This window comes from Vipera berus (genome assembly GCF_964194415.1).
Source record: "Vipera berus genome assembly, chromosome: 2".
NCBI lineage: Eukaryota > Metazoa > Chordata > Lepidosauria > Squamata > Viperidae > Vipera > Vipera berus.
Window position 1 is genome coordinate 219,440,263 of NC_138203.1, and position 13,855 is coordinate 219,454,117.

A 13,855-nucleotide genomic window follows, 5' to 3' on the forward strand; every position below is an offset into this window, starting at 1 on the left:
TGTTACAGAACTTTAGGTCAGCTAAGATGTATGGATTTGCCAAATATATAAACTTGCTACTATAGTCACAAATAGCATAGGACATGTAGATATTAACATACTACAAACAACTTCTGCTCAGTTCCAGCAATGCCTTTGTATCCTCTGTGTATGCTTATGTATGCATGTATATAGAGCACTCTTAGAAAATGAAAATTACAGGGGAGATACAGTCCAGTGCTGTATTTGGAAATGACCCTCTCCCACACATACAAAAGACATCTAAGTAAACGTGATGAAGTGCTTCTGGGAGGTCTTATGGGAGAAATATCCGCACTGTGGTTTCAAATTAATACTGGTAGTCCTTGCTTATCACTCACTCAGTTAGCCACTTGAAGTGGCACAGAAAAAGGAGACTGCAACTGAAAGTTGTGGCCATTGCAGCATCCCCATACTCAATATGATTTAAGATTCGGCTGCTTTGTAACCAGTGCACATTTACAACTATTGCAGAGTTCTGTGCTCATGTGATTGCCATTTACAACCTTCACAGCCAGTTCCTGACAATCAAAGTCAATGGGGAAGCCAGCAGGTAGTTACACTTGATCATGTGACATCATGCTTCATGGCTGCAGCTGGAAATGCTATGATTAGTTAGCATGGTCATGTGATGTTTCACTTTACAATCACATTGCTTAGTGACAGAGTTGTTGGCACCAACTATGGTCGTTAAGTGGGGACCACCTGTATTTGGCACTATCTACCTTTACGAAAGTAGTCAGTTTGTGCTAGCAATCATTTTATCAAAATTCCACCCATATACCTCAAGTTCTTTTCAGATGCAAAAGCTTTAATTGATTTATAAGAGGAAGATATCAAATAATGAATTAGAGATTCTACACAATATTTATTTTTACTGTTTAGTTTCCCTTTCAATTGCTGTGCTTGCATTAAATTTCCACAGGAAAATATTCTAGTTTATATGAGCTTTATAAAATAGAAGAGGCCCATTATTCTTTCTCACAATCACTAGTTTTGAAAAGTATTCGAAATAAATAGGTTGAACCCAATTATATTAAATATAACTATGCTGCAGGTTTATTTCCACAATTTTACTTCAGTATTTTACTTCCTAAAAAAAGCATGCTTGCTTTTTATTAGCATGATTATCCATGATTTATAATCTGCAAGTCTTTCTCAAAGGATTTCAAGTGGGTATGATCCCTTTTGTTAAAAAAGAAGGCATATTATGATAGAGGTGTAGTTATTAGTTATGGGGAAAATCCAGAATGAGACAGTAATAAGCAGAATAGGTATTTCTGCCAGCTGAGGAGCAGCAAATTAAGCGGGAGGATTTATTGTACAGCATTCCCTGCTAGACATTTTTCCATTTCAGTTCCTTCCAAACTATTTTCAAACTATTTTATCCCTTGCTCAACACCATAGCCTTCTGAAGTTTCTATATACACCAGTGTGTCAACCCCCCCTCCCCCAAAAGAAGCATCTCTGCTGATCAAAGAGGGTCAAATCCATTAACCCTTTTTTTCAGATGCTAGTTTAAGCCATGCTGCTTTTCATGAACCAGAAGAGTCCTGGGGCCACCACAATGTCTCCCGCAGCCCAATTATTATTATTATAATCATCCCATTTCTCGAAGAGTCTCATTTCCAACAAACAATTATATTGGGATCATTCTCTAATCTTTCATCCAATTCCCGATAACTCATTCCTAGAGAGAAATAAAAAAGATAATGATGAAAGAGCATTAGTATAATTCCATTGCTTAGGCAAAATAAGGAAACTGATTTATATTTCCCAAGTAATCCAAAGATTGTGCTGCTTTTACAACTGTTTGCTATACTGTTACTATTTACTTTTAAAAAATATTATTTTGTTTCTGCATTGTTATCTATCAATAAGTTACTATGTGTTGTGAGTAGATGAATACAGGAAATATGATTCCTTACCTGTTTTACAACAAATCTCATCATAGCTATGGCAGCCAGTGTACAGTCGAGCTGGATGACTTCTTTCATCCCGAGCTATTTTTACAGGATATTTCTGGAGCCGCCGAATAAGATCCTTCATCAAACCAAACTGGATGAGTTTTCTAAACAAGAGAAGAATATGCTGAGAAAGAGGCTGAAATATTTAACAGCAATAGTATTTAGACTTATGTACCACTTCATAAGGGATGCGGTGGCTTAGTGGGTTAGGATGCTGTGCCTGTCGATCAGAAGGTCGGCAGTTTGGTGGGTCGAATCCCGAGTGCCGTGTAACAGAGTGAGCGCCTGTTACTTGTCCCAGCTTCTGCCAACCTAGCAGTTCGAAAGCACGTAAAAATGCAAGTAGAAAAATAGGGACCACTACGGTGGGAAGGTAACAGCGTTCCGTGCGCCTTTGGCGTCTAGTCATGCCGGCCATATGACCACAGAGATGTCCTCGGACAAGCGCTGGCTCTTTGGCTTTGAAACGGAGATGAGCACCGGCCCCTAGAGTCGGAAACGACTAGTACACATGTGCAGGGGAACCTTTACCTTTACCACTTCATAGGGCTTTATAGCCCTCTCTAAGCAGTTTACAGAATCAGCATATTGCCCCCAACAATCTAGTCAACCCTTGAGCCACTCAGAATTGAACTCCTTGAGTGAGCAGTGAGAGAGCCTGCAGTACTGCACTCTAACCACTGCGCCACCATGGCTCTTAAGACTCTGTGTAGTGCAGGGGTGTCAAACTGCTGGCCCGTGGGCCGGTTGCATCATGCGGAGGCCGTGCCCACCCCAGCTCTGGCAATGCAAAAAAAAGTCACAATATGTCGTAACACGTCACGTGATGTGGCGAGTTTGACACCTGTGGTGCTAAAAACAATTTTGAGATCAGCAGGAATGTTATTACATGTATTACTGGTACAGAAACCTGTTTTCTAAAACTACAGTTGTTTTTGACTGGTTTTTTTTCTGTACTGCACCACAGATTGTTATTAGTCCTTGTTCACACATGCATGGAAAACTTTGATATAAATATCAAGAGATGTGAGAATAAAAGAACCTTTTCCATCAGGAAATGAGTAATGAGTATTTAATGAGTATTTAATGAGTAGAAATAATTATATGGAGAGGAAATTGCTCAAAGGACCCTTTATAATCAACCCACAGGCACACAATTATCAAATTTCTACCTGCCACAATTGACAGACAGTATTTGATATACATGTTACATGTTTAATAGGCCCTGACACAAACAGATCATGGCAATTATTTCTCCTTCCAGACATCCTCAGGTTTCTAAGTTTTTTAGAACAAATGAATGCTTTGCCCATTAATACTAAAAGACAAGTCTGAACATATACGCAACAAGAATGTTGTTTTATGTGAATAAGTAATGCTATTGCTACTAATCAAATAGCCAGACTCTTCTTACACACAGGTTTACTGAAAAAAATAGGATAGCAAACAAATTAAGAGAAGGAATTTCATATTTTGATTTAGCCCATTATTATGTGATCTGGCAGCTGCGAGAAAGAAAAGGATGTGTTTGTTCTGAAAATATATATCCATTTTAAGGAAGCTGACCTGTGGCTGTTTCTACCTGTCTTGATAGAGCCCTAGGAATTGTAGTTTGATGAATATGCTCTCTTACAGATCTCAAGCAAAGTTCTCGGCTTTGTAGATGAGACAACAGTGATTAGATTCAAATCAATTTAGCCTTGAATTGCTCTATGCGGCATATAGCAACAACAACTTTATTATCACTGTGAATGTACACCAATCGGCATACATCAAAATGAAATTTTGTTGCATACAGCTCTCAAAGGTTCACCAACTCTGATATACACTCCTGGTTCGTGGTCAGCTCAAGTTACAGATCTTCCATTTTAGTCTCTAGGGAGCGAATGATGGCAAACAGGACAGATGGAAATGGAGCTCCATGTGGATTAGCCCTCAAATTAGCTTGTATTCCTCCACGACAACCTTGCCTCCTTTCCTTTTTCTGATCCTGTCTCTTCCACCTTTTCCTTAAAGAGGCCTTGATTCTTTTTGCCCCTGGAGCACGTTGCCACCAATAACAACTCCTCCAAAAGCTTCTCTCCCATCCTCTGCGCCTGCCAACAGCCTCATCCAGTTCCTTCGCTCCATAAGCCTCGGGACCTCTCCTCCTCTGCCTCCTTCAGAAACAGCCCTGATTTGCAATAGAATCTGTCACTGGGCCAGCAGTCAGATCTTGCTGCCTTCGAGAGCCAATGCAGCCGCAGCCGATCCAGGCACCGCCATCTTAGAACTCTATATAGCTGAGTCATTGGTTTTCTGAAGGGAGGGGAAGCTTCCTTACCTTTCATCCACTCTCTGGAGTTGGAGGGTATAGCGGCAAATAAGGTCTCGAACAGTTGTCCCAGGGCTCAGTCCACAGTAGAGCTGGAAAACATCTCTCAAACTGGCTCGCTTGTGTCCTATAGAAAATAGTCAGAGAACAAAATTGCGAAACCTATTTGATGAAGATGATGGCTACCATCAAAATTAAAGATGAAGTAAGAACAGCATTCAAAATTACAATGTGGATTGCATTTAGGACTAAAAATAACATTGCAAGGCTGGATGCAAATTGATCTATACTGCCAAATATAGGCTATGAAAGTGCTGGGGTCACTGACAATGCCAGCAATTGTTATGAGATTTTTATTCTGGATTGAAAGTCAGCCAAAAGCAAATGAATTCATTTTATCTGCTATAAATTATTCATACGACTACTTATGTCGTGAAATGATTGTTTTATGGAAATATATGTTACAATAGCTTAGTAAATAGCTTATATTAATAACCTTTGATTTTAACAGGAAAAATGTCAGCAGGCTTGGTAAGTGTGAGGACAAGGACCAATTTTATAGTAGTTCCTCCGGATGAGGCGGAAAATACACACTTTCCTGAAACTAAGTCCAACTCAACTCACAAGGATGTAGTTTGAACAGATACAAACAGGACTGCACTTTCAGCTATCCATGCTTCTTTACCTGGTTTTGTGACATATGAGAGACAGTCATCTTGCAGGCATTTATCATCCACTAGGTCCTGAACTTTAGGAGTTGTGCAATAGACATTTGAGTACTGTGGGAGGGGAAAAAAAAAGAGATTCCAGTCAATAGTGGCAGAGTTGCACCATTTTAGTTACTGCTGGAATTCTCACTAATTACTCATCAAAAGCATTCCAACAGACTGTATAGTAGCATATAATAATATTACATGAAATAATGGTATCAAGTAGCAGTATAGGATAGTATGCCAATCAATAGTAACAATTAACAAACTTTTGCTTCTAGGCTACAGAACATTCCCACTGAGATCACAGAACTTCTGCCATACTGCAACCTAAAATCTGGAACTCTAGAATACACAGGCTTTTTTGTGACGAAGGGGCAGATCACTCTGAGCTGTTATTTGGGAGTTCTCTGCTACCATCATCTCCTATGCAGTTTCAGCCTTGCTGGGCTCTTGTCAGCAGAACAAAAGCCGGGAGGTGGGTTCTTCCCTATCCCTACTCCTGTTAAAAAGCAGTAGGCTCCCCTTCATCTGAAAGTAATTAACTGACACAGAATAAGAGCTGGGAAGGTCTGGCACATAGAAAAAATAGGGTGTACCTTTGCCCTTTTCTGATGCTCAAAAGACCTTGGTATAGGAAGGTGGAGCTCCAAAGTCAGTTTTCTCTTCTAACATGAGCAATATCTCTGTGGGGTAGGTTAGAAGAGTGAATTCCTATAGCTTCTAAGACACCTTTCTTGGCACCTCAAGATAGTAACTGAACTCTTAACGTTCTTGGCAATTAGCATACATATTTTCCATTTACAGTTGAGGTTTTTTTTTCTAAGATGTACTTTAGATATACTGTTTTCAAATATCGGGGACTTCTCATTTCATTAACATCTATCAGGTTTTTAAGCCTCAAAATATCCTGTATGACAACTAGGGTTCCTCTTTTTGTTTAAAATGGGGCTAGATAATCTCAAATTTTCTGTTTTGCGGTTTCACTAAAGCCTAGTCGAAAAAGATGCAGGAGCTGAAGAAGACAGAGATAGACACTTTTTCCTGTGATAAGGTAACAGAAAATAAATGTACATTTTATGTATATCGTCTTATTTCTCATCAGATTATTATGAGCTAAAGCAGGAAGGGATTATTGGAGAAACAATTGCTCTATTAGGGTGTAAGTTCTATTCCTTAACACAGGGGTGTCAAACTGCCAGCCCGTGGGCCAGATGCGTCACGCCAAAACCACGCCACCCCATTGCTGGCAATGGGAAAAAAGTCACAATACGTTGCGACACGTCACATGATGAGTTTGACACCCTTGCCTTAACAACTATATTCTTTGATAGATGACCCACACTTACAAAGCACCATCTGATCATGCATAATCATAATCATGCAAATATATCAACTTGATATTTTATCATCTCAGTTCATATTGTGTGTACGTTCTACTCACCTGAAGTATTGAAACAAGTGTGACTACACTGTAGTATCTAATAATAAAAAGAAAAACCATTGGAAAGTAACAAACATGGAAAACTATATGCATATTATATGAAAAAGAAAAATACAGGAGAAAGTAATAAATTATAGGGAAACCAGTATCACTGGTGACTGGATGTGTCATATTAATTCAAAGATAACCCCACCTTCCAAATGGATTGACAGAAAATGAAGCGTATACAAATACTGTGCAATGGCTAGGTTCCCCAAACTCTTAACCTAGAATTATCAAATCCACTGAGATGGATTGTGGTGGGACAGAAATTGGATCAAGAAGTTAAAAAAATAATTCTAGCAGAAACCAGATTCTTCCATGATTTCATGCATAAATATATGCGTTATGTTTATAAGCAGATGGGCATATGTATTTTTACACTTTCTAGAAGTTAATCTTCAAAAAAAGGGCTGGATTGGGAGAGGCCAGAAAGATCTTAATCAAACTGTGTGCTTTTGAATCCATATTGACTACTGGTAACTGCCTGGACAAATCCCCACACTTTTCCTGGCAAGATTTCAGAAGTGGGTTGTCATTACTTTCTTTTTGGGGCTGAGAAAGAATGACTAGCCCAAGGTCAGCTACCTGTCTTTATTCCTTAGCTGAGACTAGAAATCAGTCTCCTGGTTTCGAATCTGGCACCTTAACTACCACCAAACTAGCTCAATATTAATCCAAGCAATAACCACTAACTGCAAATTAATTGTTTATAAAATATCTTATTAAAAAAAATAATACGGTAATTTCCATTTATATAAACCATTCTCATTAATACACAAATGCAAAAATATACCAGTATATATACTCCCAATATCTGCATGAGAAAACATAGTTCCCTTCCTCATTCCAACAGAAAAAAAAGACAAAAAATGAATGAAGATGTTGAAAAGAGAAGGGAACAGAGAGGACAAACAAGGGAAAACAGTGAACTGCACACCAAAAAAACAAACAAAAGAAAAATCCTATTTCTACTTTACGAAAGTTAAATTCAGATAAATAGCTGCAGCTGCTCAAAGTATCTCCATCCCCGATTTCTGGCCATTTCTGCTTCTTGCTTAACTAATAAATGTCAGATGACACGCCCACTTCCCCAATTTATAGTACATGGAGAAAAACTCATAATTAAATGCAGTATCCTATGGAAATGTTATTAGAAAGATGATTAAAGTTGCAGAATTAGAGTAAAGAAAGAGCCTTAATGTATGATTTTTTAAACTATGGTCAAAACAGTATCAAACGAATACACAAGAAAAAATCTGCAGCCATCAAAAAAGAATCAGAACCTAATATAAAGAGGATGTTAAAGTGCTTGCTGGAATGTTATATGTTACATTATGTTACATCATGTCACAATAATGTAATGTAAAGCACTCTTTCTTTCCTGTAATCAATCCCAGTAGTTTTTTCTTTTGTGCACCTAGCACTTACAAAAGGTTTTGGACAGCAATTCGAACCAAATTGAGTTCCACATCTGCTTCAGCTGATATTTTCTGAACATGACGAAATCCATCAATATATGGCAGGATCTAATGTGAGAGAGGATGTATACAATGAATGTAAGGTTAAAGATCCATAAATATAAACAATTTTTTCCTCATAAATTAAACCAGAAAGACAAAATAAGATGAGAAAATGTCCATATAAAAGAACATTTGATTTCAGTGGAAGCATGTCTTAAGCCAGGGGTGTCATTATGTGGTTGCGTTATTTGGAGGCCACGCCCACCCCAGCTCTGGCAATGCAAAAAAAGTTGCGATACGTCGCAACACGTCACGTGACGCGGTGAGTTTGACACCTGTGTCTTAAGCCCTTTCACTTGTTTATCAAATGTATGTAGCTGCCCATCTCATGAAATGTAACTGTTGCATTGAACTATAGTTAACTGAATGGCAGAGGCAAGTAAGGTCTGATGCCAATACTTTACTAATTGCTTACTTGTTCAGAATTATCAATTCTGGTGTGAATATCAGCTTTCCAGGGTTTTAAAAAATTATTTATTTTCTATAGCCACCCGTCTCAATCAATGATTCTGGGAGGCTTACAATTAAATATATATATTACATTTAAAGCAATAAAAGCATTTTAAAACTCTAAATAAAATACTCTAAAAACATCCAAAATAAATACAGCTGCTGAAATACGTGGGCAATTAATTATAAAGCCAGGAAATTGGGCCCTTAGCACATTCAGCACTGTAGGCTCAGGAACACAGCCTGATGTTTAGAGTTTGTTTGAAATGCTAACAAGTTTGGAACCATTCTAATCTCTGAGGAGAGGATTTTCCACAGAGCAGGTGTTACTGCAGAAAAGGTCTATCTTCTAGTCCCCACCAATCAACACTGTTTGACTGATGGGATCTGCAGTATGCCCAATCCCCAAGATTGAATGGGAACAGACTCTTGGAAAAAGGTGGTCCCTCAGGTAACCCAGATGCAAGCCATGTAGGGCTTTAAAGGTGACAATTAACACCTTGAACTGAACCTGGAAACACACTGGTAACCAATGTAGCTCATGCAGAAGTGGTGCTACATGTACCAATATCTGGCACCATTTACTACCTGCACAGCCATTTTCTTTTGTGTAGTGGAAACTGCAGGCTTTTAACAGCTTTTATCAGAATGACAAACACAGCATTTTAGCATTGTGCCTGGAGCCCTAGCCTCCTTGAATGCATAATGTTATGATGCATACAGAAAGTGGGCAAAGATTGTACTGCATTGCCATAGTGCTGCTTGCCTCACTTTGACATTTCTCTCCCTTTGACCTATGCAAGCACTTTTGTGCTGAACAGATGAAGATCTTAGCAAATGCATAGTTTTAGAGAAGGAATGTGTGCAAATTCATATCTGCATCCACTTACTTCACTTGAGTTTAACTCATGTGCACACAAATAACAACATAGATTCAAGTAAATTTCAATTTCAATTAACCTGCCATTGATAACTAAAATACAGGTAGTTTTTGCTTAACAACCGGTCATTTAATGACCAGTTATGATGGATCTCAAAAAATATACTTATGACCCATCCTTGAAGTTACTTTCCTGCATCCCAATGCAGTCACCTGATCACAATTTAGCTGCTTGGAAATTGGTTTGCTTTTAAGATCAGCTGCAGCAGCCTGTGGACATGTGACCATGATTTACAACCTTTTTTGCCACTTATAAAGTTCATGGCATCCTGTCACCTCTCTTAAAAACTCTATTCTGATGAATAATATTGAATATGCAATTAAATAAATACAGCAGTATTAAGACCACAAAACTGCAGTCTGAATCTCAAAGCAAGGAAACATTTAGCTAGAACCCATTTCAATACAGTGGAGACAGGCTGAATAAATTCATACACATTCAAAATTTAATCCCTTTAATCGCTCAGGAGATTAATTCGTGGTGGATCTGGTGGAGGAAAATTGCAGGCAAATTCTCCCTCTAATGTTGATATTATCATGAAATCCATGAGTGGGACTATTTCAAGCTAATTTTTTGCACTAACCTGTTGAGTAGTGAGGTCCCACTGAGAATTTAAAAAGTCATCTTTATCCTGGGTGAAGACAGGAACATCATATTCTTGTACAATGGGGGGATCTGGACGTTGCTCAATCACTTTCAGGTGAATGGTGTTTGATTCATCTATGAAAAGGGGTAATGCTTAACTCATTGCAAGATTATAGTATCACAACAGGCCTGCTGGAATTGAAATACATCGGACAACAAAAATAGGCCCTGCTTTACAGGGCATAATTGGACTGGGAGTGCAGTGGGAGTGCTCATATTACAACCACGATTAAGTTTTAATGTTGAATGTACAGCAATTTTCAAACCAGTGGGTAATCAGATAACCCAAGTGAATGACAGTCCAAACCAATAGGATAGTGTTACAGTATAGCCTACTCACCTTATTGTCTTACAGCATGTTGCACTTAGTACTAGAGAATATTCAAATTATGCAAAAACCCCAACGACAATTAGTGTCATTTCCTTAATCATGTCAATTTATAAGAGCCAGAGTATAGGAAAATAAATTTAATTAATAAATTATATGTATATTTGTAAAGAATAGTAAGAACTTCCTTCAAAGGACCAACATCCAACTCTTCTTGGTACTTTGTGGATCCTTGATCTAAACAGTGGTTGTGGTTGAGAACTGTGGAGGTACTAGGCTGGAGAAGACTGCTTCGGGAAATGACATCTCCCTTCCCATCCAACAAATAAATAGAAACTACAGTGTACTGTATGCTCAAGAAAATCGGTACAGAATTTCACTTATCACTTTTTCCTGCTGTTGAGCAAAATCATATTCTTATCTACTTTACCTTTTCATATTGAGAGATATAGATATGAAGAAGGCAGCACTAAATAATAAGTGTCCATCTTTCTAAAAGTGCTGCATGGTCTTATCTGCCCAAGACTCACTAGCCTGAATTTTAATATGCTCTGTTCCAAAATATATTTTGTAACAATATGCTTGGTGAAAATACCAATAGGCAGAGTGCATTTGCCAGTAGCATTCAGTTCTTCAAGTAGGATGGTCATGATGGGTATCAGTTTTTGCTTGCTCTCATCATTGGAAATGAAACCACTTTCAAGCTAGGAAAAAATGGAAATAAAGTATAATAAAATATAATAAAAAAATCTGTACACACGAGAGCAGAAATGAAGGATACCATATTTAGGCTATTTCTAACCTCCAGAGTAGTAAGGTAACCTGCCAATTTTTTCACAATCGGTTCCAGTGCACAGGTCTTAGCTCTAGCATCACAAACAAAGCCAAGGTTGAAGTGCAAGGCATTCCGGGTATATTTCTTATGTTCAATGCAAACTGGGCAACCAATCAGCTTTTTCTCCATAGCCGTACTGGATTTTTGTGGAGCAGGGGAGAGAAGAGAAAGAGAACAATTATCTTTCCAGCACCCAAAATACTGAGTAATTGTATTTTTTCATCAAGTAAGGCTTTTCTTACAGTGCTCCTGCATAATACTCACACTGTGATAAGCTTATTTTGGAGTTCGGGTTTGGTGATGATGTATACTTGCACTGTATCAAACAACTCTCGGGAAATAAAATCCTCTGGTACCTGCAGGAACAAGACAGAACTGCAAATAATTAATAGACAAATGAATTAATAAATAATGATCTTGACTTTTAGGACAACACCATTTTAATGCTACGGCAACATGTATTTCAAACAAAGGTAGAAAAACACTTTATTCACCACTGCAAAAATAAAATGCACAATCAGAAATAAAAATAGACAAGCCGAGGCAAAATAAGCTCTGATACACTTTATGAAGGACATCCTGACAAAAGGTGGTCCCCCATGAATGGCAAGTACTATGTTTTCCTTGGTCTTGGTTTCAACTTCAGTCAAAAATAGTAAAGAGCAAATCTAAAATCTTGGACCACTGATGCCAATCAGAGCAGAAAATAACAAACAAGACAGGTAGCTTTTGCACAACTGACCTGATATGTTATTTTAGGTCCCAGTGTTGGGTGGAATTCACTGAAAAATATACACTCAATTCTGCTGCTGATTTCCATTGTTGTAACTGAAAAAGATGAATACACAGAAATGAATGGAAAGCTACTTTTGGGGAAATTTTTTTTTGAAGTATCACTCTTTATTTTTTTTAATCCAGTTTCAAGGCCATATGACTCTCTGATGACTCTAGGTGGTTTACAAATAAAAAAATAAAAAATAAATTGAGGCTAACTGGAAGGACAAGTACTCAGCTATAACCAAACATCAACTAAAGGAGACTCCAAAACCACTCTATCCCAAGGTCCGAAAGAACAACCTGGTTTTAAATAATTTGCTGAACATTGTAATAAGGGTGGGAGATTACATGTAATCAGATTACATCTCATCTGCCCCAAGACAATATCCAGATCTAATTATGCACCATGCTCATGATGATTTGGGACAGATCTATGCTTGTCATGGTGGCTCAACATCATTGATATTCTCTGAACTGACATATGCTCCAAGCCTGCTGACTCACATCTAACAAAAGCTTTATGACAAGAACAAAACTGTATTAGAAAGATGGAGAAAGACCATTGAACAAGGCATAATGTTACAGGAGGATATGGCTGAAGAATACGATCTGCCTTATACTACTTGGAGAACCCTGAATAGGTTGAGGGTTGGAGTGCCTAAGGTAAGAGCAATATGCTTACGTGAAGGCTTTTAGCGAAAAACAACATGCTGTGTGAATGTGGAGAAACACAGAGCTGGCCCATCTGCTTCTGGGTCAGATAGTACCAAAAGCATGTACCAATAATAACTTATTTTTGCCTAACAACAAAACCAAGAAGGTGACTTCATTCTGGCAGTCTAAAGTTTGATCTAGACATGGAAAAAGAAGAACATCACCAGCTGGTAAATTGATATCCCAAGAACTTGTAGCCTTAGGATCTCAGTTACCAGCTTAGTAATGAAATCCAGCAGCTCAGCCATGAGATGCTGTACAACACAGAGGGCAGTGCAACAGCAACAATTACATGTGTTCCTGGGAAGCCAACTTCAAACCAGAGAGGGATTCACTTAGTGACCCACAATGCTTGCTTAACAAGGGCAACAGAGTATACCAAGATTGCCATTGCTAAGCAATGCAGTCACATATTTCACTTTACAACTGCATCACTTAGTGACAGAGATTCTAGTCTCAATTACCACAAAAAGGAGAATGGAGCAGACTCACAGTCACAGCCAGCATCTGTGATGCCGGAGGGAACCCAACTGGCCTTAGCCAGCAATTGAAGAAATTGCCCTATTTTTATATGGAACAAATTCCACAAAAGTAGGTTAACCCTGAATAGGTTAATCTTACCTCCTGCACTGAATATGTAACCTGAGTACTAAGCTTACATTCTGCATAAGTTTAGCTTATCACTGGAAGACTAGCACAACTACCACAATAAATGAATTATTTTACTAGTGTAACTACAATAAATCAGGATGTGTTGTCTGTGATTTATATACAATCTTGTAGAAACCAGAACTCTGCTGAATTATTCTTATTCATTTAAGACTAAATGACTCACAGATCAAACTGTTAAGATCTGAGAGTCACCCCTAGTCAGAAAGAGCAGAGGGAGTAATCAGTGCATTTTGTGAAATGCAATTCAGAAACTGTTGTGTTGAGCAACATAGAAGGTTGCCCCTAGCATTCTCACTCTTTTGTTCCCACTGATAGCATAGGAATACTATAAATACTGTACTATAAAAAATATCTACAAACAGCCGCTCTGTTTCCAAAGACCCATATTTTCCAAAAGAGGGCAGGACAATATCCCATGATAGCAGTAAATATATGTCTACCCACTCTATTCATCATGTTGAGAATGGCTTTGTACTGT

The 13,855-nt window shown here is 38.2% G+C and overlaps 1 protein-coding gene across 2 annotated transcripts in view; it reads right to left on the reverse strand.

Annotated features, from left to right (window-relative positions):
• Positions 1-13,855, reverse strand: part of NPRL2 (NPR2 like, GATOR1 complex subunit) — a 14,702-nt gene continuing 847 nt past the window's right edge. Inside the window, exons 2-12 of one of the 2 annotated variants that reach the window (XM_081318054.1) lie at positions 11,957-12,042; positions 11,479-11,570; positions 11,182-11,350; positions 10,975-11,083; positions 9,990-10,126; positions 7,924-8,021; positions 6,454-6,490; positions 4,985-5,078; positions 4,309-4,426; positions 1,947-2,089; positions 1-1,708 (exon numbers count right to left, since the gene is read on the reverse strand). In XM_081318054.1, coding sequence (XP_081174180.1) covers positions 1,641-1,708; positions 1,947-2,089; positions 4,309-4,426; positions 4,985-5,078; positions 6,454-6,490; positions 7,924-8,021; positions 9,990-10,126; positions 10,975-11,083; positions 11,182-11,350; positions 11,479-11,570; positions 11,957-12,034 — 1,143 coding nt within the window. In that variant the 5' untranslated portion in view covers positions 12,035-12,042 and the 3' untranslated portion in view covers positions 1-1,640. Of the gene's footprint in view, positions 1,709-1,946; positions 2,090-4,308; positions 4,427-4,984; positions 5,079-6,453; positions 6,491-7,923; positions 8,022-9,989; positions 10,127-10,974; positions 11,084-11,181; positions 11,351-11,478; positions 11,590-11,956; positions 12,043-13,855 lie in introns of both variants that reach the window. The other variant, XM_081318055.1, reaches the window with a different exon arrangement.